The sequence below is a fragment of the Dermacentor albipictus genome, chromosome 10, assembly GCF_038994185.2.
Source record: "Dermacentor albipictus isolate Rhodes 1998 colony chromosome 10, USDA_Dalb.pri_finalv2, whole genome shotgun sequence".
Classification (NCBI taxonomy): domain Eukaryota; kingdom Metazoa; phylum Arthropoda; class Arachnida; order Ixodida; family Ixodidae; genus Dermacentor; species Dermacentor albipictus.
Window position 1 is genome coordinate 69,305,842 of NC_091830.1, and position 20,487 is coordinate 69,326,328.

Below are 20,487 nucleotides of genomic sequence, written 5' to 3' on the forward strand. Positions count from 1 at the left end.
TTGTGTTTTCGCGATTCGCGGGGCGATTCGACGCACTCCTCTTACCGAGACTTTTTCCAACGCGGTATCGGCTTCGCCGTTTCCAGACAGACAGACAGAAAAACTTTATTCATAGCATGTGAGTTTGGACTCTTCTGGGTCCCTGGACCACCGCACGGTCCCGCACTACGTCGAAACGTTCATGCTCCTTTTGCTCATGACGTCGGCAGCCCGAGCCACCGCAGTAACCTGCGATGTCGGGTCCGTAGACGAGAGCAGTACCTCCCAGTCCTCCCAGCTTGAGATGGCGGGCTGTCCCTGCGGGGGAGGATCGGCAGGGCAGCCAAAAAGGATGTGGGAGAGTGTGGCGTGAGGGTCTCCGCATAGGGAGCATGTAGGGGAGGTGCCACAGTAGTGGGATAGCAGCTGAGGGGATGGGAGAGAGCGGGTCTGGAGGCGTCTCCAGAGGATCTGTTGGGAGTGCGTCAGGGAGGAGTGGGGAGGAGGGTAAGACCGACGGTCCAAACGGGGTATTTGCGTGAGCTCCGCAAAGCTGTGTACCCGCTCCCTCGAGAAACCCGGATCGAGGCTGTCCTGAGCCCGGCAAATTAAACCTCGGGCCAATTTATCGGCAGCCTCGTTTCCGGGGTTCCCAGAGTGAGCCGGCACCCACCGGAGCTCAACCCTACGTGGTAAATTCTGGGTGGGGATGTTCAACAAGTTCCAGGCAGGGTTGTGAATTCTGCCTCTGGCAAAGTTGGACAAAGCAGTCTTTGAATCGCTAAAGATGTATTCAGCATCCGAAAGGGCAAGGGCTAAGGCGATGGCGGTCTCCTCTGCTTCCTCAGGTGTAGAGCCCGAGGGAAGATGGTGAGTTAGGGGTCGGGGTAAGGTTGGGTTGTAAGCAACTGCTACAGCTTCATGCGTTGTACATGCGGCGTCCACCCAGATGGCTTTCTCGACCTGTCCGTAATACTTGTGGAGGGCATTTGCGCGAGCTATGCGGCGAGAGATGTGATATTGGGGATGGACGTTTCGAGGAAGGGGTTTCACTACAAGGGGTGTATGAATGTGTCGAGGAATGGCCATAAGGGTTGACTGATTAGCGGGTATGTTGATGCGAAGGGAGGCGAGGATATGGCGGCCAGTGGCGCTCGCGGCAAGTCTTAAATACTGCGTCTGAAGGTGTGCCTCAACTAGTTCAGGAAGCGTGTTATGCATGCCTAGTGCAAGGAGTTTGGCTGTGCTAGTACTGCGAGGCAGGTTGAGGGCTGCCTTAGTTGCAAGGCGGATCATGGCGTTCACGCGCTCGGTTTCCGTGCAGTTCAGCTTGAGATATGGAGTGGCGTACAGAATGCGGCTAAGCGTAAAAGCATGAACAACTTTCATGTTGTCTGCTTCGTCTAAACCCTTGTGCAGGGAAGATACGCGGCGTAGAAGCTGCAACACTGATTGCGTGGAGGCCTTGAGTGTTTTAAGGGTATGGTCATTGCGCCCGGAATCCTGCAGGTAGAGACCAAGGATGCGCAGGGTGGGAGTGATGGGGATAGGGGATCCTTGTAAAGTGATTTGGATGGGTGAGTTGGCGGCAGATTTTGGTCTAATTAGGAGGAGCGCGGACTTAGAGGGGGAACATTCGAGTCCGATAGATGATACGTGAGCGGAGATCGTGTCGACTGCTAATTGTAGAGTTTCCTCAATTTCCCCGTCTGAGCCATGAGTGGTCCATGCGGTAATATCATCAGCGTACAGAGTATGTTTTAGGTGTGGGATGAGATTGAGCTTCTGGGCTAAAGGGATGAGAGCAATGTTAAATAAAAGGGGGGAGAGGACCGCGCCTTGCGGGGTTCCAAATTCACCGAGCGTATAAGAGGGTGTGCTGAGCTGATCAATGTGCAAGGAGGCAGTGCGGCCAGAGAGGAAGGCGCGAACGTAGTTGTAGGTCTTAGGGCCTACCTGTAGTTCCTGCAGTTCCCGTAAGATGGCGGCGTGTCGAATTCTGTCAAATGCCTTAATGAGGTCAACCGCCAGGATGGCTTTAGTAAGATGGGGGATGGTATCATCAAGCACATCGTGCGTAATTTGAAGTAGGGCATCCTGCGCAGATAGATGTGCGCGAAAGCCGACCATACTGTGGGGGAAAAAGTGATTTTCTTCCATGTACGTTGTCAGTCGGGCGAGGATTATGTGCTCAAAGGTCTTGCCGAGACAAGATGTAAGAGAAATGGGGCGGATGTTCTCGAGGGTGATGGGCTTGTGGGGTTTTGGGATAAATATAATTTTTCCATGCTTCCAGGAGGCAGGGAGGGTACCTGCCTCCCAGCACTCGTTAAAGTAGGTAACGAGGTGAGATATGGAGGCATCATCAAGATTTCGGATGGCAGCATTCGTAATTTGATCTTCCCCGGGTGTGGTATTGCGCAATTTCAATAGGGCTGCACGAAATTCAGATTCTGTAATAGGAGCGTCAAGCTGTGGTTGGGGTGAGCCCGTGTACTCGGGATGTTTGCAAGGAGGACCTGGGGTGGTATAGGTGCGTTTCACCTGCGCGAGGAAGGCGTCGGTGTCCTGCCGATGATTATGAGTGAGGCGGTGAATGCTAAGACGCGTCTGTGTTTTAGATTGCGTGGGATCGAGCATATGGCGTAACAGGTGCCAAGCGCGGGTTGTGGAGAGATTGCCTCGGAGGCCGTCACAAACCTGAGCCCAGTTAGCTTTGCAAAGAGTGGCACTATGGTGTTCTATTTGGGATTGAAGCTGGGTGAGTTTGAGTTTTAGTTTCCTGTTGTGCTTTTGAGTTCTCCACCTTCGCGTTATGTTCTCTTGAGCTTCAAGAAGGTGGGCGAGCTTACTGTCGATAACGGGGGTATCTGGGGTAGTATCGAGCGTTTGGGTATGTTGGCGAATGTCTTTCTGTAACTGAGTAGTCCAGGTGTCTAGGTCGAAGGGGCCCTGTGCTGGCTGCGCTTGCCTAAATTTACGGAGCTGATCCCAATTAGTGTGCCTAGCGGTAAATTTGCGCTGAGGTCGGCGATAGTTCACCGCTATGCGAATCAGGTGGTGGTCGCTGCCTAGTGTGGCTTGCGTTCTTTCCCACTGTAGGTGAGCCAAGTTTCTACCAAGCGTGAGGTCTGGGCTAGTATCGGCAGTAACACTGTTACCAACCCGCGTAGGTAGGCTAAAATCATTAAAGATGGTCAGGTGAAGTAATAGCGTATTATTGTATAAAACTGTGCCTCTGTGGTTGGTGCGTCGATAGCCCCAGTCCACGTGAGCGCAGTTAAAGTCACCGGCAATCAGTAGGGGGTTTGATCCGGCCATTTGGGTTACGGATTTGAGGAGTGGAACAAGTAGGTGAATCGGCTGTCGTGGGAGAAGATAGCAGTTAAGCATGAACAGGGGAGATTGTGCAGGGGTGGGGGGTAAAATTTCGATGAAGGTGTGAGCAATAGGGGAGCTAACGTCGTGCTCCGCGTAATGCAAGGTGTTACAGACGTATGTAACCACCCGAGGAAGATCAGTGGAGTCAGAAGGGATAACAGCGTATCCTGGCAGTTGCCTGCAAACGTTGGCATCCTGGATAGCGATAATGTCTGGTGGGGACAACGAGTTGGCGATAATCTGCTGCAGAGGGTCGCGCTTTCGCCGAAAGCCCCTGCAATTCCATTGAATAATTTGTAAGGAATTATGGCGCCTCGGAGGAGCCATGTTGAAGGGTGGCGGGGCGAAGGAGGAGTGCAGAAGGTGGGACTGCGGGAGGAGAGGCCGCTGAGAGGCCAGATATAAGGTTAGCTAAACGCTCCTCAACCTTGGCCATGATGCTAGATATGACCCTATCTATTATACCGGTAATGGTAGCTTCAATCATAGTCTGGCACTGTGCAGTGACCTGCGCAGTAATGCGCTCTGTGAACTTGGATTCTAGGTTTTGGGCGAGGTCCTGAAATTTGGCTTCCAGGTCTATAGGTTGGACTGGGCTCTCATCAGGCCTCCTCTTTTTCTGAGGAGGTTGGTCGGACGGGTTGGATGAGGAAGATGGGGATGGTGGAGTGGGGGGTAGAGCAGGGGTGGAGGTAGAGAGGGCTGCCTTGAGCTGCCTTACCTCATCCCGCAGAGCCTTCACGTCCGAGTCCTGGGAGGTCATGATATTCGTCTTGGCAACCTTGGAAGCCCATGTAGAGGTAGACGGGAGGGTCGTGTTAAGCGGGGGAAAGTCCTTCTTGGTAGGGAACTTCGACTTCTGGGGCGGTGGGCTATGTCGTTTGGTGGCGGAATTTCTTGCCTTGCACGAGCCGGTGCCCGTGAGGTGCTGCCCCCCACAGAGAATGCAGATCGGGATGCAGGAGGGAACATCTTGCGGCTCATGCTTGTCCCCGCACCGCGGGCAGAGACCACTCTTGGGGTGGGGGCACACGTCGTGTCTGTGGCCCGGTCGACGACAGTTTGTGCACGCGTCTGGACTTCCCTTGTACGTCGTGCATCTATGCACTACACTCATGTAGCGTATGGTGTGAGGGACTGGGCCATGCGCAAATGTGATCAATATGGAGAGGGTCCTACCCATTCTGCGGGCTGCGATGATATCAGCTTCCGGGTTGCGAGTCTGGAGGTCTTGTAGCATCTCTTCGGGTGTTTCCGCCCAGTAGGCTTGCGAGATGACTCCGCGCGCAGCAGCGGGCGGCGGTGCGATGTAGGCGGCGATGGGGTAACTGGTTTCTTGAAGGACCACTTCCTTGAGTTGGACGAGGTGAAGGGCCGTTGACTCGAGAGGTGTAGCGACCGTGAAGGTGTTATTCGTCGGGTGAATCCGGAGGTGAAACTCTCCTAGGTCCCGGTCAGCGGCGGTGACTCGCAGAGCTTTCATGAGTGGCTGCGCCATGGCTCCGTTCAAAGCGAGGCCTCCTCTTGGTCGGAAGACTACCCTTATAGTGCCGGGAGGGAGTGAAGCAAGTTGCTTACTTCGCAATGCGATTGCGTGCGTCACGCGCAGCTGTTGTTGTTGAGCACGGTATGTCGGCTTGAAGGTCGCAGGGGCAGTGTCGGCCGGAGCACCGACGGCGGGCGCGGCAGGCTTGTCTCGAACAGGGGCTGCATGAGGGGGCACAACCAGCGTTTCCGGGCTTGGTTTGCCTCCCTTGTACGCGCGGAGTATCGTGGTCCACTCACTGGGTCTGAACGTTGTCGGGTCGAGGTCTTCGCCCTGCACCTCCATGGCTGTTGGGGGTGGGTGCGCTACCAGTGATTAGCGAGGCAAAACCAAGTGCGGCGGCTGGCCAGGAGCAGACTTTCCGACATCGATGTGGTCCAAAAAAGTTCGGATGTAGGTTTAGCGGTCGGCAGCGGCGCAAACGGAGGGGATTCGTGCGTATTCCGTGGTGACTGGCACACACAGCGCACGGCACCTCGGGAGGCCCGGGCGGGGGGCGACGGGCAAAGCTCGCGCCTCGGGAGGCCCGGGCAGGGGGCGACGGCCAAAGCTCACGTCGGATCGGTTCGGAGTGCGCGCCGACGGCACGTACGCTCTCTTCGGGCAGATTTCGGGGTCCGGAGAGCGCCGACGGCACGTCCGCTCACTTCGGGTGGCTGTGGTCGACTCTCCCGTTTCCAGAGCGGAACTTGCGTGTGTCGCCCGGGCTCATTAACAGCGAGGTGTGTAGTGGAACTGAGCCTTACAGGTTTGAAGAATGAGACGGAACTTTGCGTCAGTAGAGCGACACAGGTTAGCTGGTCGGGACAACTTGCCTTAACTGCACACGTGACAATTCGTGGGCAACGGGCCTCTGAACAGGACAGTTGGCGTGCGACGGCGTGTTTAAATGGTAGCACTGCTATATATGAGAAAAGACATTATATAGATTGCGATATGTGCGCCTGTCGAAGTCTGCACAATCGACGCACGGGCATAGTATTCTGCCATCGATGATCTGAGGTATGGCAAGAGGATTGAGAATTTTATCTGTAACTCTGCGTTCGATGGGGTCATATCCAGTGCTTCTCTCCAGTAAAGTAGGAGTGTTACAGCTATAGCGACCTTATTTCTAGTTGGGTGTTATCTTTAACCGTGGAGAGTGTACTGTGCACGGCCGAATGTGCCTTACTTCCAATACTGCCGATATACTGATATCTAGCCGTACATTTCTGAAAGGCACACTAAAAGAAGATAATACTAAATTGAAATTGGCTGGTTAATTACACTTGAACACATGAATAGAAACTTGATATAAGCGAGCAAAATGCGCATAAACTAAATACGTGGCGACGCGGTTGTGAAGTTCTCTCACTATTATATAGCTCGCGTGAAAATAAATAGGACTTCTCGGTGCCAGTGAATAGGTTATCACTTAACGAGTGTTGTCCCACACAGGTTAAAAGATGAGACACTTGCGAAGCGATTGGCGACATGCTTTGCTGTAGACAGGTGCCTGTGTTTACACCATGCATTATTCACCTCCTCTTGACAAGTTTTCAAAACATTTTCTGCCAAAAGCTCGCAAATGACTCGAAATTCGTGACGTCACAAAACCGTAGCGACACTCGGTTTGGGCGCTAAATTCGAAAAGGGAAACTTGGCAGAAAGCTTTTTCCCGCCATGTAAATGGAAATATAGCTTTGAACAAACATTTCGCCAGTCAACGTTTAGTTATTGCTTAGCTTTCCTGCCCCTTCTAATGTAATGTGCTCGAAATTCAGATAACGCATAGAGAACTCGCTCGCATGTACGGGGTGTACCAAATATCATGCACCACCAAGATTTAAAAATACATATATGTATATGCAAATGTCCCGTAGCTGGACAGAGCCAAGGTAATATTGTTCGCCGTCGAGATACTCGGATTGTTCTTTCATTCCGCCTAATTAGATAATTATACTTAATAAACTTCGCAAATATTATAGTCAGATGAAAAGTGTAACTGAGCAAATTGTCGAGCAACACGTAAAGCTCCCAATACAGATTTCGGTTGTATCCCGACACACCTCGCACCATTGGCAACGCGCTTAGCTTAAGCACCATGCTCGACGCTCCGAAGGCGTTGTGCACGGGGTAGCTAGCGCTGCACTTGCAAATTTCGTGCCGAACACTTGGGGCCAAGTGCCGTACTGGCACACGTCATACCGTAATGACAGAAAGGGCGCGAAACGGCGATCATACCGTGCTTCAAGACTTTCTCTGCGCATTAAACGCGGCGGTGGTGATGCGGTGGCGTGAAGCTTGATAACGTTGCCTCCGATATTCATTGCGTATGTGTACTCCATATACACTCTGGGTCGCCGTCGAACGACTGAACTGCATGACGCCGCTTTTGAGTGTTCTTCGAAGTCCAGGTTGCAGCTACCACGCAGTGTGTCTAGTCGTTCGTATACTTCACTCCTTTTACCGCTTCGTTCGCCATGGAATTCGCGGAAACCAGGTAGGCGAGGTGCGTGGCGCATATATATCGGCATCTTCAAAGCAAAACAAAGGCTTAGGGCAAGAAAACGTGATCGTCTGGAGCCCTGCCACATTTGTTCGAGGAGCATGCGCAGCAGGAGGCCGTCAGGGAGACAACATTGCGCTCCTTCTGCCGAGCCGCGGTCTCTTCGTCACGTGAGCCTGTCGGTTCCTGTGTCGTCTGCACGAGAGCCGAGAAAACGGGCAGTAAATCCTGCTAGCTCTGGCTGTCACTGCGTCGTAAGCACGCGCTCGGCCTTTCTCGGCCCGCACGTCTTCGCTGCAGCGACAGGCACGTAAGCGCATGACTATGGGACCCGTATACGGAGACTTGCACGACGATCCGCTTCGTCGTCTGCTCGTCTGTCGTCTGCATCCCGCACCTGTCGCCTGACCAATCGCTCCTCCACGCACTTTGCGTGGAAAGCGACGCCATAGGACAGTACACTGGCGTGCCTGGGACGACTGTCGAGATGACAATGATCTCTATCGTTTTTTCTTTCTTTTCCCGGCCTCTTGTACTTTGCATATGGACGCGCCCGTAATGTACCAGTACGCGCGCACCGATTCTGTCGGCGGTTGGCATGGATACGAGTCAGGCAGAGCTGCTCGCGCATTAACTCAATTAAATTCATTTTATTTCATCATGCGCACGGTCGGAGCTCTCGGGCAAAAAGGCCAAGATTAATAAAGGCGTCCCCGCAAAGTCCCTCGTTCTCCATTGCTGCTTTGAGCTGGAAACCTTCGATGAGCACGTGGTCATATCGGTGCCCCACGTTGCAAGGCAACTTTACAGCGCCACCTGTGTACATATATCGCCGTGCGTGGGGGATAGGACGCACGAAACCGAAACATTGCATAAAGAATGCGTAAAATTAAGTAAAATAAGTTGTCGTTTCGCGCGTCGTAGAATTCAAGCGTTTGAAATCGCTGACTTCACAGACACGTTTGACTTCGCGTATAACAGCTACGTTTGCACGTTTCTGTGTGGGCTATGTTTGTGGGAACTCGTTAAAAGCGTTTTTTTTTAGCCCTTCGTTAACATATTCATTAACAAGGTGGGACGGTTACGGCCACTTGTTTCTCGGTTGCATTGATTTGTTGTCTGCTTCTTTTTAGAAGCGGACAATCGGGACACGTGATGTGTTTTTTGGTGAAAATTGCCTAGGTTAGTGGTGGGAAATATCGGTCCCGCCTTTTTAGCCCAATACAATATGCTTATCAGTTCTCGAATTTCACTTTTCGGGAGCAACACCTTATCGAGAACGCACTTGTAATGCTTTGGACATAAAACGTCGTGTTTACCAAAAGTCGATTACTAAAACTTGTTTTCACTGCTGAAGTTTGTACTATATGGGCTGTATACTATAGTTAAAAAGGATATCACTGACAAGCACAAAAATAGTCATACACACCGATTCCTCAACTGCACTAAAGGCTCCACATCCGAAATCTGAGTGTGAGCCCCTGCTAGGGGATATTTTAAACATGGTGGCGCTTAGCAAATACGGGAGGCCAATTTGTTTCTGCTGGGTCCCAAGCAATGTTGTGATGCCGGGTAATGAAGCAGCTGCTAGATAATGTGCATCGATTGCAGCGTACAAAGGAATAACAAACGCAACGCTTCCATATGAAGATAGACTCCGCGCGATTAAGAAGGCCTTGACGTCGAAATGGCAACACGAATGGGACCGTTGCGCAGACAACAAGCTACATCTTACTAAACCAGTATTTGGTTAGTGGAAGTCGTGTAACCACGAGGAGCGGGTTCATTGGAGTAGCTTTATGCCGACTACGCATTGGGCACAGGCACATCACACACGATTATTTACTTACAAGAGAACACCCACCGACCTGCGCGAAGCACCAAGAACCGCTGACAGTCATGCATATATTACATACATGTACACATACTGGAATACACAGACGTAACCTTTTGCACAATTTGTATAAACTGCACACACTTTGACACCGTGCTTTAATTTTAGCAGGTGATCCGCTACTCCCACTATCTGACGTGCGTAAATTTCTAGATGGAATTTATTAATTTAAACTAAATTTTATAACACCTTGTGTTTGACTAAACCACATTTAACTTAACTGTCCGTGTTTCGATCACTGTTTTTTTGCATTCTGTTCCGTTGGAGGAGGCTGAGGCCCCGCCCTCTCCAACTTGTGGCCCCCGCATGGGTACACGGGGGCCAAGCTTCTTCTTGCCCGTGTTGGCGACCGCGGCCTCGTTTAACACTCTGCTCGAGCAACAGTTTCGATGGTGTGCCTCTTCGGAGTGCGCAGTGTGGCCAGCCGTCCCGCGTGCTTGTCCGCGTGCTCGAAGCGAACGGTGGCCGCACGTGCAGTCTCGCAGGCTGACAAGTGTCGCACGTGGCCGCACTCGGAAGAGGGACACCGTAACGTTTGTTGCGGAAGCAAGAAGTGCAAAGTGACCGGGGTCACCGGCAGATACGAGAAAGCAGCGTGGTGGCCCTACGGAGTGACAACCTGGAGTTTTTGTACACGTGATTGTCCTGGTGGAATTGTGCGCCGTGATTGTCACTCGGTGTTCGTATCGTCTCTTGTTAATAAACTGTTCTTCTGAACACAGTACCAGGGATAAATAGCCCATCCGACCTCCAACGTGAAAGAAACAAAAGTCATCGAAACTTCGACAGGTGGTAACGCTGCGCTTGCAGTGCAGACGTAGGCTAGACGTGATGCGCGTTGTCTTCAGCTTTTTAGAACAAATGTATCTTTTCGTACCCTCCACAGGACTTTGCTGACCAATGCTGTTGCTGATAAGGGCTTTTTTTTAACGCGACAGCGTTAAGGAGCTCGTGCCGAAGAAAAGCCGGTGTCGTCGGCGTCAGTGGCGTTGGCCGTGAGCGATAAGTCCCGGGAGGCACTTCATGAATAAAAAACAACTTGCAAGATGGGCTGGGTGGGAATCGAACCAGGGTCTCCGGAGTGTGAGTCGGAGACGCTACCACTCAGCCACGAGTTTTTCTTTACCTTTAGCGCGTGATATCGAGGAACGCATCAACATGAAATGCAAAATATTCAAACAAACCACTGATGACACTCACTCGCACTGTTCTGGCGCAGTTGTCGTTGCTGAACTTAATTGCAAACACGTACTCGCACAAGAAAATAAATTAAACGCGCCGGGTTGTCCCGGACGTCAGGTGCATTACAACTCAATAAAAAGAAAAAAAGATAACGTTGGTAACGCTGCCGCCGAATGCTTTTTTTACCGACTAGCTCTCTCACATGTGTCAGCGCTCGCATAACGGCTTATATGCTAACTGTGCAGGTGTGGTCGTGGTCGGCTGTTTTCTCGCCGAGTCGCGCAGTGCGACAACAAAGAGGGCCTAAACGTCCTCAGTGCAACAAATGTAGGCACTTCAAGCGCGTACACTCTTAGAAAAATTTACACCCTTTGGGGCTTATCTTGTCCCACAACAATAATCGTCATCTGTCTTGACCGCGTTTCCTTTCTTTAACGCTGCGAGCCCGGTACATCCCAGTCACGAACGGCACGCACGTTATCAGTGTGACGCAGCATTCTCGACAGGAAAGTAGCGAGCGCCGAGTTTTCAAGAAAGGAAACGCAAGCTAGGCAGATGACGATTATTGTTGTGGGACAAATATACACCCCAAAGGGTGCAACCGTTTTAAGAGTATAAGCACTTCATTAGATCGAGACTTTCTACACGCCCGGAGTTTGGCGGGTCTGCTCGGTCGCTGCTCGTTGTTTGATCCTGTCGCCAGTTCTGTAGTGTACACTGAGCCGATCCCGGAGATGAGAGTACAGTATAATCCGACGGCCGCGTCGGTCACATGGTTGACGTGTCCGCTTTTTTTTTTTTTTTTGCCGTTTCGCCTGGTAGGCACGTAATCGTTATGCTGCAAAGAGCGGCGCAGAAAATGCAAGTTTTGTGTCATTTCATTAACCGCTGCAATAATGCTTCGATCGCTTCGCCGATATATGGAGTCCAACGTATGCGTTGGATCTCCAAAACTTTTATAATTGTACAGTATTTTAATGCGGCACTTGGGCTCCGCCCTCCGTGAGCTTTGCTACTTCCTCTTGTGAACTTCCCTGTTGTCCGACCAGTTCGCCAACTCTGCTGCACTGCTCGAGACGCAATTTTAAGTTTATTTTACGTCCTCCACCTAATGGGATGTTGGCAAACGCGGCTGAGAGAGCAAACGTGGCTCAGTGCCGTCCAATCGCGAGGACGTAGCAGACCAGCTGCTGGCGTCGTCATTAGTTGCTGCTTAAAGCAACGCTGGTCCGGTCCGTCGTGTGAAACCCAGCTTAGAAGGCGCGCTGCCACTGATGCGACGGAGCTGCGTCCGCTCCATCGCGTGCAGTGGAATATGCAGGCGCTTCGTGCAGTGGCTTGTGGGAGACATGTCTTCGACTGAACGTGGCATACACGAACAATTATCTGTACCGCATAGGGCTTACCACTAAGCCATACTGTGATAACTGTCGCAACCTAGAGACAATTGAGCACATATCACTAGAATGTCCCGCGTACCGCGACGAGAGAATTTTTTGAGCAACAAATGGACATGATTTGCCACGAACCGTTAACGTTACCGAGCATCTTAGGTCCAATGCCCGGCCTTTCAAAACAGCGACCGGTTTTGGATTTATTGTTAAAATACCTATCAGAAATTGGTCTATCCAGAAAGCTTTAAAAATTGCACCCTTCATAACAAAAGCTTAAATTTACGCGCCAGGTCACCTGTAAATATTAGTATCAGGTCCACTCGGACATTTCATATTTATTTTTCTCCTCTTTTTCTCCCACTCTCTTCCGGAATCCTTTAATCCCATTCCCCATCCCTATACAGAGTAGCATGCCAGCGGTTAAATATGCGCCGGCAAAGTTCTCTGTTTTTCTAATAAAGAGCTCTCTCTCGTGCAGTGGCAACCTGCAACTTCATGGCGTGTGAGCATGACGCACGACATTCCGCGTCCCTCTGCGCGCTCGCGCGCTATAAACTCCGCGGCCGTGTCGCGTGGCGTTACCCCCCCCCCCCCCCCGGGTTGTGTTTGCCGGGACTTGTCGCGTTGCGTGTATTTGAGCAAACCGGAGTGCGGCCGCTCCAGCTGTGTTGTCGGTACGCGGACCACATTTCCACCGCTTCTATAGCACGCGTTTCTTCATTCGGCTTTCCGCGGTGATTCAGTGTCCTCTGGCCAACCTCTAACCGCCGGTTCAAGGTACGCGCGCCCTCGCATGTGATCTTTCTTTCCTCGTGACCTTCGTTAACAACTCATAAGCCTCTCCGCTTAATTTAGGCACGTTCACATCGGGGATCATGAAGAAGCGCCGCCCACTTCCCACCATGTAGTCTCTCATCTCTGCGTTCCCTTTGGATACAGTCTCCCTTCCCCCACCCTCCCCCCTGCTGAGTTGGTTACATAACGCATGGCTCCTTCCTCGACAACCATTCATTTATGCCAGTGAGTGACCGCGCCTGCCTCCGGTGAGCATAGCCGCAAAAGAGCAATCGAAGATGCCCTTCGAGTTTTACTTGGCGAAAACAGTTGCGTCTACACAACGTGTTCTTAGTGTAAGAGCTGGGCTTCGGCAGTCCGGTCACGTAGAGCTATAGGAAAGTGAGTTAACGTTGGGTGGGTGGCGCATTATTTATTTTTCTTCGAATCCTTGGGTGCGCGAGCCAAGTTGAACACACTTTACGGGGGCTGGTTTTGCGTGGTAAGAGGCGCGTCCCGGTGGCGTCACCGCGGTACGGGCGGTGCACTGACATCTGCGCCTCATGTGTGCGACGCTATGCACGGCACTGGCTGCATCGCTGAAATCCAGGGGTGTGTTGTTGCTGTTGTACAGCGTGTCGTCCACGTTTCACGACTTCGTACAGTTACGTGCACTGTAGACAAGTGTGTGCTCTGTGTATTTTTCTTTATTAACTAAACGGACGGGAATTCTTCGGTAACAACGTGCAAGTTACAATAGCTCAGTGGCAGTTGCGTTTACGCTGACGAGTGCTTCGTCACGGCTTTCAAGATGAGCTTTCTGTATACGGCCAATATTCGGGCTTGTGGTGTCGATCTCGCATCTATACTATGTACATTGTTCCACGCTATAAGCGGCTGAGATGGTTGTTGCATTTGGTATCCGCCTTTTTCCATGAGAAAGTTTAATTCACGATGCCGTACATAGTTGAATAAGGTCCTAGACGACTTAAGCGGAAATGTTACACAGACTGGATAGCACAAGCAACAATGATCAATGATAAATTTAATATTATTCGGCTAACATAACTTTTTGTCTTCACACTCTCTCCCTCTCTCGTGCTACTTCCAGTAGATATCCAACTGTGCCATTCGTAAAACTTCCCTCACCCAGCGGGCTTGCACAAAACTCATTCGCTGATGCGATCACTCTTTATCGTTCTCGTCTTGTTCATATTGTAAACGGACATTGCGTGTTCACATACGCCGCGGACGCATTTGTTGATTTCAGGTGCGTGTGGCCTCAGAAACCTCATTTGTATTTTTCCCCGAGGCGCTGTGTGCTATTAATTGGGCTGTCTTAATTGACGTTCGCGACAGGCGACATTCTGCGTTCCTTTCACCTTAAACGCTCCTCTCGCAAACCGCGTGTGTGATTCGCATCCTCCATTATGTCGTCCGTTCAATCTCTGTTTTCTGTTGTATCTCTTGAGCGAACAAAACAAAGAAAGGGTCGGGACTTTCGGCACAAGCGACACATCTTGTTTGCTACTGGCATGCGGCGCCCAGGGCGGAATCAAATAACCGTATATTAGCGAGAACGAGGCCAGCGGTGTGGAATCCCTATGCTGTGGGAGTGGCGCGTCGTCTTGTCGGCGATAACATCAGCCCTGCGAGGCCGTTAATGTTGGCGGCGGAAGAAGCGGGATCCCTCCTCTTTCGGTTCGATCACGTGAAACGGTCGGCGCGTGCGTTATTACGACTTCCGGCTTCGGCGATGGGCCGAAGGAGGCGTCGCGGAAGAAACCGTGTCACCGGGAAACGCCAGCGGGTGGCTCGTAGTGCCTTAATCGTCAGTCGCCTTCGGCGGGGGTGCTCAGATGCTGGTGCTGACACTCGAGCTGGTCACGTACGGCAGAGGCGAATATTCGAGCGACGGCTACTTTCTTTTTCTCTCGCGTTGGTTGCCACGTATACTGATGCGTGCAATCGTTTCTTCTTGACGAAAGTGCAGAGCTGTCTTGTGGACGTCTCTTAGTCTGCAGGATGCTCTGTCCCTGTCCCGGCACCTCGGAAATCCAGGTGGGGCGGATAAGCGTGATGCGATCATCATCATCATCAGCAGCAGCATCATCATCATCATGGTTACGATGATGATGATGATGCGATGGTGCAACGCGTCAAACGAGTGAGAATTTGGTCTAGTTGGTGAGGTTGTACATCTGAGCTACGAGTACGGGTGCAAGTTAAACAAAAACAGGCGCTTTGTCTACACCCCCTCCCCCCATTTTTAAAAACAAGAAATCATTACATCATAGGCGAACACTGCGCCGGTATATAACACCTTCAGCCACTATTCACACATGGAGGCGCTATACAGGGACCGACCGGGATGAAAGCGGCGACTGTAGACACAATAGCTGCAGCGAATCCGCCCTCCTGGCCTCGAATAGCAGAGGCAAGCATAACATAGTCGTTTACAGCAACAACGCCTCTGCAGCCGCGGTATACATGAGCCAAATCGCGCGAGGCCATTTTTTTTCTCCTTCATCTGGAAGGGACGTGCCTGCAACCGTCGCTCACCCCCCACGCCTGTACGCATTATATTCCCGCGCGATTTCTTCTTCTGTACTCTCTCTCTCTCTCTCCATCTCTCGAAGTGGTTATAGTATTAGAAGTCCATACGCCCAACATGTAGAGTAGAGGCTGCGGGTCTTCCGCAGTTCTCCATAATACCCGCAGCTTGTAAATAGAAGACAACCGGTTTGAAGGCTCCCCTTGTGTGGGCCCATTTAGGGGACGGCGCAAGTGACTGGAGTTGGAATGTGTGGCGCATCGCACGCAATGTAGTATAGTGAGAACCTTCGTGTGGAATGAACATTAGAATAAACTTCCGATTGTCCTGCGCTGAGATCGGGTGTTTCGGCGCCGTCCCTGAAGGTTCTCGCGTTCTTTTACGGGGGAAAGAAAAGAAAGCGTACGGTACAGTTGTGGCAGTTGATCTATTTCATCTGTGAAACGGGATGGTACGTTTTGGCACGAACGGGAGTTACACGTTTCAGCTACCAGCGGCCACAGCGCTGCGCTAACGACCAAAGCATAGCACGTCCCATACTGGAAGCGCATAAATCAACAAATAACGCGCGATTCTACGTAACATTGCGTTCACGCAAAATCGTTTTACTAGAGGCTTTTAGCGTGTCCGCTATTCCGGCAAACGAGAGCGGTTTGGGCGGATTACCGGATGGTCGGGGGCGTAAAAGTAAGCAGCCGGAGCGGTTCAGCCGCCTGGCGTTGTATAGCTCAACCACACAAACACAGAGCTAAAACTGCAGTAACCCACTATATCCTGCTTCGCTACTGGTGCAAATTTTCGGCAGCGGCGTAATTGCGTTCAGAATTACGCCGCTGTCGAAAACTTACACCCCAGCTTAGGACATAGTAATTGGCTCTGTGTTTAGGTGGTTGAGCTGTGCACCACTAGCTGGCGCCACCAATCTTGCCGCTCACATTCACGCCCCCGCTGATCCGGCAAACCGCCCGCACTTGCCGGAATAACCGGACGCACTAAAATTCTTTACTATATACATGCTACGGTATACCGTATACTCTGCTACAGTATGCACTTCCCTGATACGGTATATCAGGTATACCATGATATGGTATACCATGATACGGTATACCATGATACGGTATACCATGATACGGTATACCCTGATACGGTATACCCTGATACGGTATACCCTGATACGGTATACCCTGATACGGTATACTCTGATACGGTATACCCTGATACGGTATACTCTGATACGGTATACCCTGATACGGTATACCCTGATACGGTATACCCTGATACGGTATACCCTGATACGGTATACCCTGATAAGGTATACCCTGCTACTGTGTTCCCTATATATGAAGTATAGGGTATACCGTAGCAAGCGTCGCGGACCAAGAACTGCACTGCGGAGGGAGACGGTACTTCTGTCGCTGGGTTATGGCCGGACGTGCAAATACGCGAGCTGAAGCGACCCACACCGACGCTTTCGGCAGCCCGTGCGCTTTTCGCTGCCGCCTCGCGCACGAACCATGAATTCCGTGAACGGGCGGCGGTGAACCAAAACGGACGCCTCTTGCACTCGCGTCCGCCCCCGAAGCGCCACGCTTGACCGCCGTGCACAACCTGCGCGATCTCCCCCGTACGTATGCCCACACGCACAAGCGCGTTCTCTGTGACCTCCGGTATACAGTATACACGCGGAATCAGGAGCGCCGAGCCAGCAGCAGGCGGCGGGGCGCTCAAGTGCGAATAACTGTCGGTTCGTGCGGAACAGCGAAAACAAACTGAGCTGTGCATGCTTGCGCGAGTTGGGAGGGGGGCGGCATCCTCGATTCCGGGACCCGAGCGAGCGCGGCAGGGAACCGGGAGCCGTGCGGCGGGACCCGGCTGTGTGTGTGTAGGGCATGTGGCACCGAACGCTTTTGGCTCTCGGAATACCGTGTTTCTCGGGACAGTAGCCCAAGTTCTGTGCGCCGCGGTTGCTCGCCCAAAACTGTGACACCCTGTGTATGCGGGCCAACAGTGTACAGTGGACCTTCGTTTTTGTTGCTGAGAACGGTGAAACATGTGGGATTTCTGGGGCGTCAACTTGTGATGTTTGAGTTAGAGCGCCAATAATAATAATAATAATAATAATAATAGTAATAATAATAATAATAATAATAATAATACGAGTGCAGGGCGAAATAGCGCAGTCGTGTGTGTGTGTGTGTGTGTGTGTGTGTGTGTTTGTGTGTGTGTGTGTGTGTGTGTGTTCGAGAAGGTTCGTACTAATAGCTTTCTTTCTTCCTGTCGTGTGCACTTGTCTTTGCACACGCGCACACGCACACACACACGAACTCGCTTTTGCACAGGACATTCGAATTCCTCTTTCTGGGATCACCAGCTTAGTGAATGTGCAGCACACCGACCCTCCCCCCATTCACAAGTAGTGCTAATCCATGGCTGTGACACACATGGTACGTCACACTCGCTAGCACGTCACCCCGAACGGGCGCGCTTGGATGTGCGCGCATCTGCGTTCGAACTTGCGGCGGCCCGTGAGCTTTCGCATTTGAAGACGGGGGATGTTACTTGCAGCGCGCAGCGTTGTCCAAGTTTCGATGCGTGTCGGTACAGACGCCAGGTGATTTGGCCTTTAACAGATTACTGTTAAAACATTTTCGTTTCTTTCTTTTTTATTGGGGATATTTAGAGGGTTCCGATGTCGCCTTTCGAAAGCTGTACAATCAATTCGAGATGTATGGTCTGTGCGGCTCGCCCAGTTGAGCGCTTGTTTTATTGTGCGGTTGTGAAATCGTGTTCCGAGGAATGCTTCGGGAAGTTCTGCGAAGAGCCGGATATAAAATCAAGACTAGAGAGGGGGCGGGGGGGATAGACGTTATTGGCACCGCGAGTCGCTGCAAGAGTTCAGGGTCATAAGGTTGCAGCCCTCGGTTTTCTTGACTGGAAGCTCGCAGCGTGTGGTCTTGGGGAAAAATAAACGAAGTGTGTTTATCAGGAAGCAGGAACGTCAGAGAAAAACAGCTCGAAGATAAAAGAAAAAAGAAATACAGATGAGAAATGAAGTCGTGAGCAGATAGTAACAGTGCTCACTAACAAAATAGTGACATATTAGCATATTGGTTGCGTTCGCTACTTCGTAGATCTTGTCAAGTTGCAGATCTTTTTTTTTTTTTTTGAGCAGCAGGACACTGCACCAAGAAGTGTGTGGAGGGACTTTTCTTCTTTCAATTGTTTGAGAAAAATAATTCTGAAAGGTTTTCTCATTTCAGCGTCAATATTGTGAAATTACAGTTAATGAAAAAAGAAATGCAATGAAGTAGTTTTCAAACTCAACTTGGTGGCTCAGTGGCTAAGGTGTTCCGGTAAGAACGAGGTCGCCGGTTCGGTACCCGGCAACGGCGGTCGCATTCCGCTGCAATTCCAAAAAAAAAAAATCTGGTGCCTTTAGCTCAGAACCCGCTGTACAACTTCGGTGCGGTGAAACACCACAATGAAAATTTCCTTCCTTTGCTGCAATCATTTAGTACCGACCTCTGTTCATGGTGGCCGACTTTTTTGCGTAACATCAGCGCGAAATATGAGACGAGCTAAGAGGAGGGGTTTTCTTTTTATCTAGTCACAAAGTAATGTGCGGCTCTTATGAATGAACTTTAGAGTATACCCGTTTTGGTTGTTAACTGGACCAGCGTACAAGAGACAGCTCAGACCTTGGGCGAAACGCTGCAAACTTCGCGTAAAAAAAAAAGACCGAGTAAAATGGGAGCTCCGCATGCCAACGGAAGAGAGACAAATCCCTGGGATTCCGCTCCATCCATTTGTCTTGTTTACGACGCGCCGGTTTTTATTTATTTGTTGCCCGTGCGGCTAAGACCCGTCGGCGTTCCACAGTCACGCCCCGGGCGTGCTCTCCCACAAGTTATTTCCACGACCCCGCCGCCTGTATTTTTTTTTTCCTGGGAAGAGCGGCGGCCCCCTTCGTTGCCTCCGTGAACTGTGACCCCTTCCCCCTGTGCTGTCTGGGCCGGCTACGCCTTGGGAGGGCCGGCCTCCCTTTCTGTCGGTTAACCGGGCCGTCGCCGTTCTTTTTAACGCGATAGCGTTAAGGAGCTCGTGTCGCAGAAAAGCCGGTGTCGTCGGCGTCGGTGTCGGCGTCGGCGTTTGCGGCGTTGACCGTGAGCGATAAATCACGGCAGGCGCTTCATAAATAAAAAGCAACTTCCAAGATTGGCCCGGTGGGAATCGAACCAGGGTCTCCGGAGTGTGAGACGGAGACGCTACCACTCAGCCACGAGTTCGATGCTTCCAAGCGGTGCAAACGCGCCTCTAGTGAATGCGGTGTTGCCTTCGAAACGAGCCGTGGAAAGTTATAATGCGGTGTATATCGGTAATTATGAACATGTAACGTACAGAAGTCGCAATTACACGAGTTGCGAAGTGAATTTCCGCTGCATTTCTTCTGCGCTTTCCGCACACGCAGAGCCATCTTGCGGCAAACACAGAAGACTCCCTCCTCTCAATGTACGGCGCTGCCCCGACAGGAGGCGCGCCGCGCCCGCATTGGGACCACTGCCAGGCGCGTCGCGGGACTCCCTCTCCCCTGACGACGCTTCGCCGTGCTCCCGGTTTAGATTACTATCTCTCTGCCCGTGCCGATCACGACGTTTGGCTGGCGTAGATCGTTTCCCCTCCGAGACACCGAGTTCTTTGGTTCGTTTCGTTCGCTCAGGCGCACGTTTCGTTGCCGCGCCGAACGCTGCGTTGCTCGACGCTCACCGCGTGATAGGTGGGCGCTAAGTCCGATGCGGGGCGCATCGTAAGTGATCGCTGTGCCGTAGCGCATTGTCTTATACCCCTTGGCGGGTCGACGGGAACGCTGTCGCGTCCCACTCTTGAAGGCGAAGCTTAAGCGTCCTCCAATTTTTTTGTTTCTCCATCCTCGTCGTATTTTGTATCTCTTCCTCTAATGTAGCAGATAAGACACCCATATATTGATCACAAGGAACAGGAATGCGTACTGCAGACTGCTGATACGAAAACGTAGGGAGGAAAATTCGATGCGTTCAGCAAACACGGTATACGCATCTTTTACACAGCCCTTTCAACTACTAAGTTCTAATGGCTTCGCGTAATGTAACAGGCGCCGTGCCTTTTCCCCAAGTGAACGAGAAGACTGTGTCATTGGAGCGCACTCGCAGAATGCGATGTCAAAGGCCACCGAAAAAAGAATGGGCAACCAACCTTTCGGTCCGATCTTTCGGTAAACCCACTCGGCGTCGTGTTCTTCGAACCCTTAATGCGTTTATT

General features: G+C 51.5%; 2 protein-coding genes across 4 annotated transcripts in view; one reads left to right on the top strand and one right to left on the bottom strand.

Annotated features, from left to right (window-relative positions):
* MESR3 (misexpression suppressor of ras 3) overlaps positions 1-20,487 on the top strand; it is a 271,058-nt gene that overhangs the window by 230,518 nt on the left and 20,053 nt on the right. The window lies entirely within an intron of this gene.
* On the bottom strand, positions 96-5,564 carry LOC139050573 (uncharacterized). The gene is made up of 2 exons (XM_070527120.1): positions 4,082-5,564; positions 96-297 (listed from the first exon to the last, which is right to left on the bottom strand). Exons 1-2 carry the CDS (start codon positions 5,189-5,191, stop codon positions 166-168), a joined length of 1,242 nt encoding a protein of 413 aa, XP_070383221.1. The 5' UTR covers positions 5,192-5,564; the 3' UTR covers positions 96-165.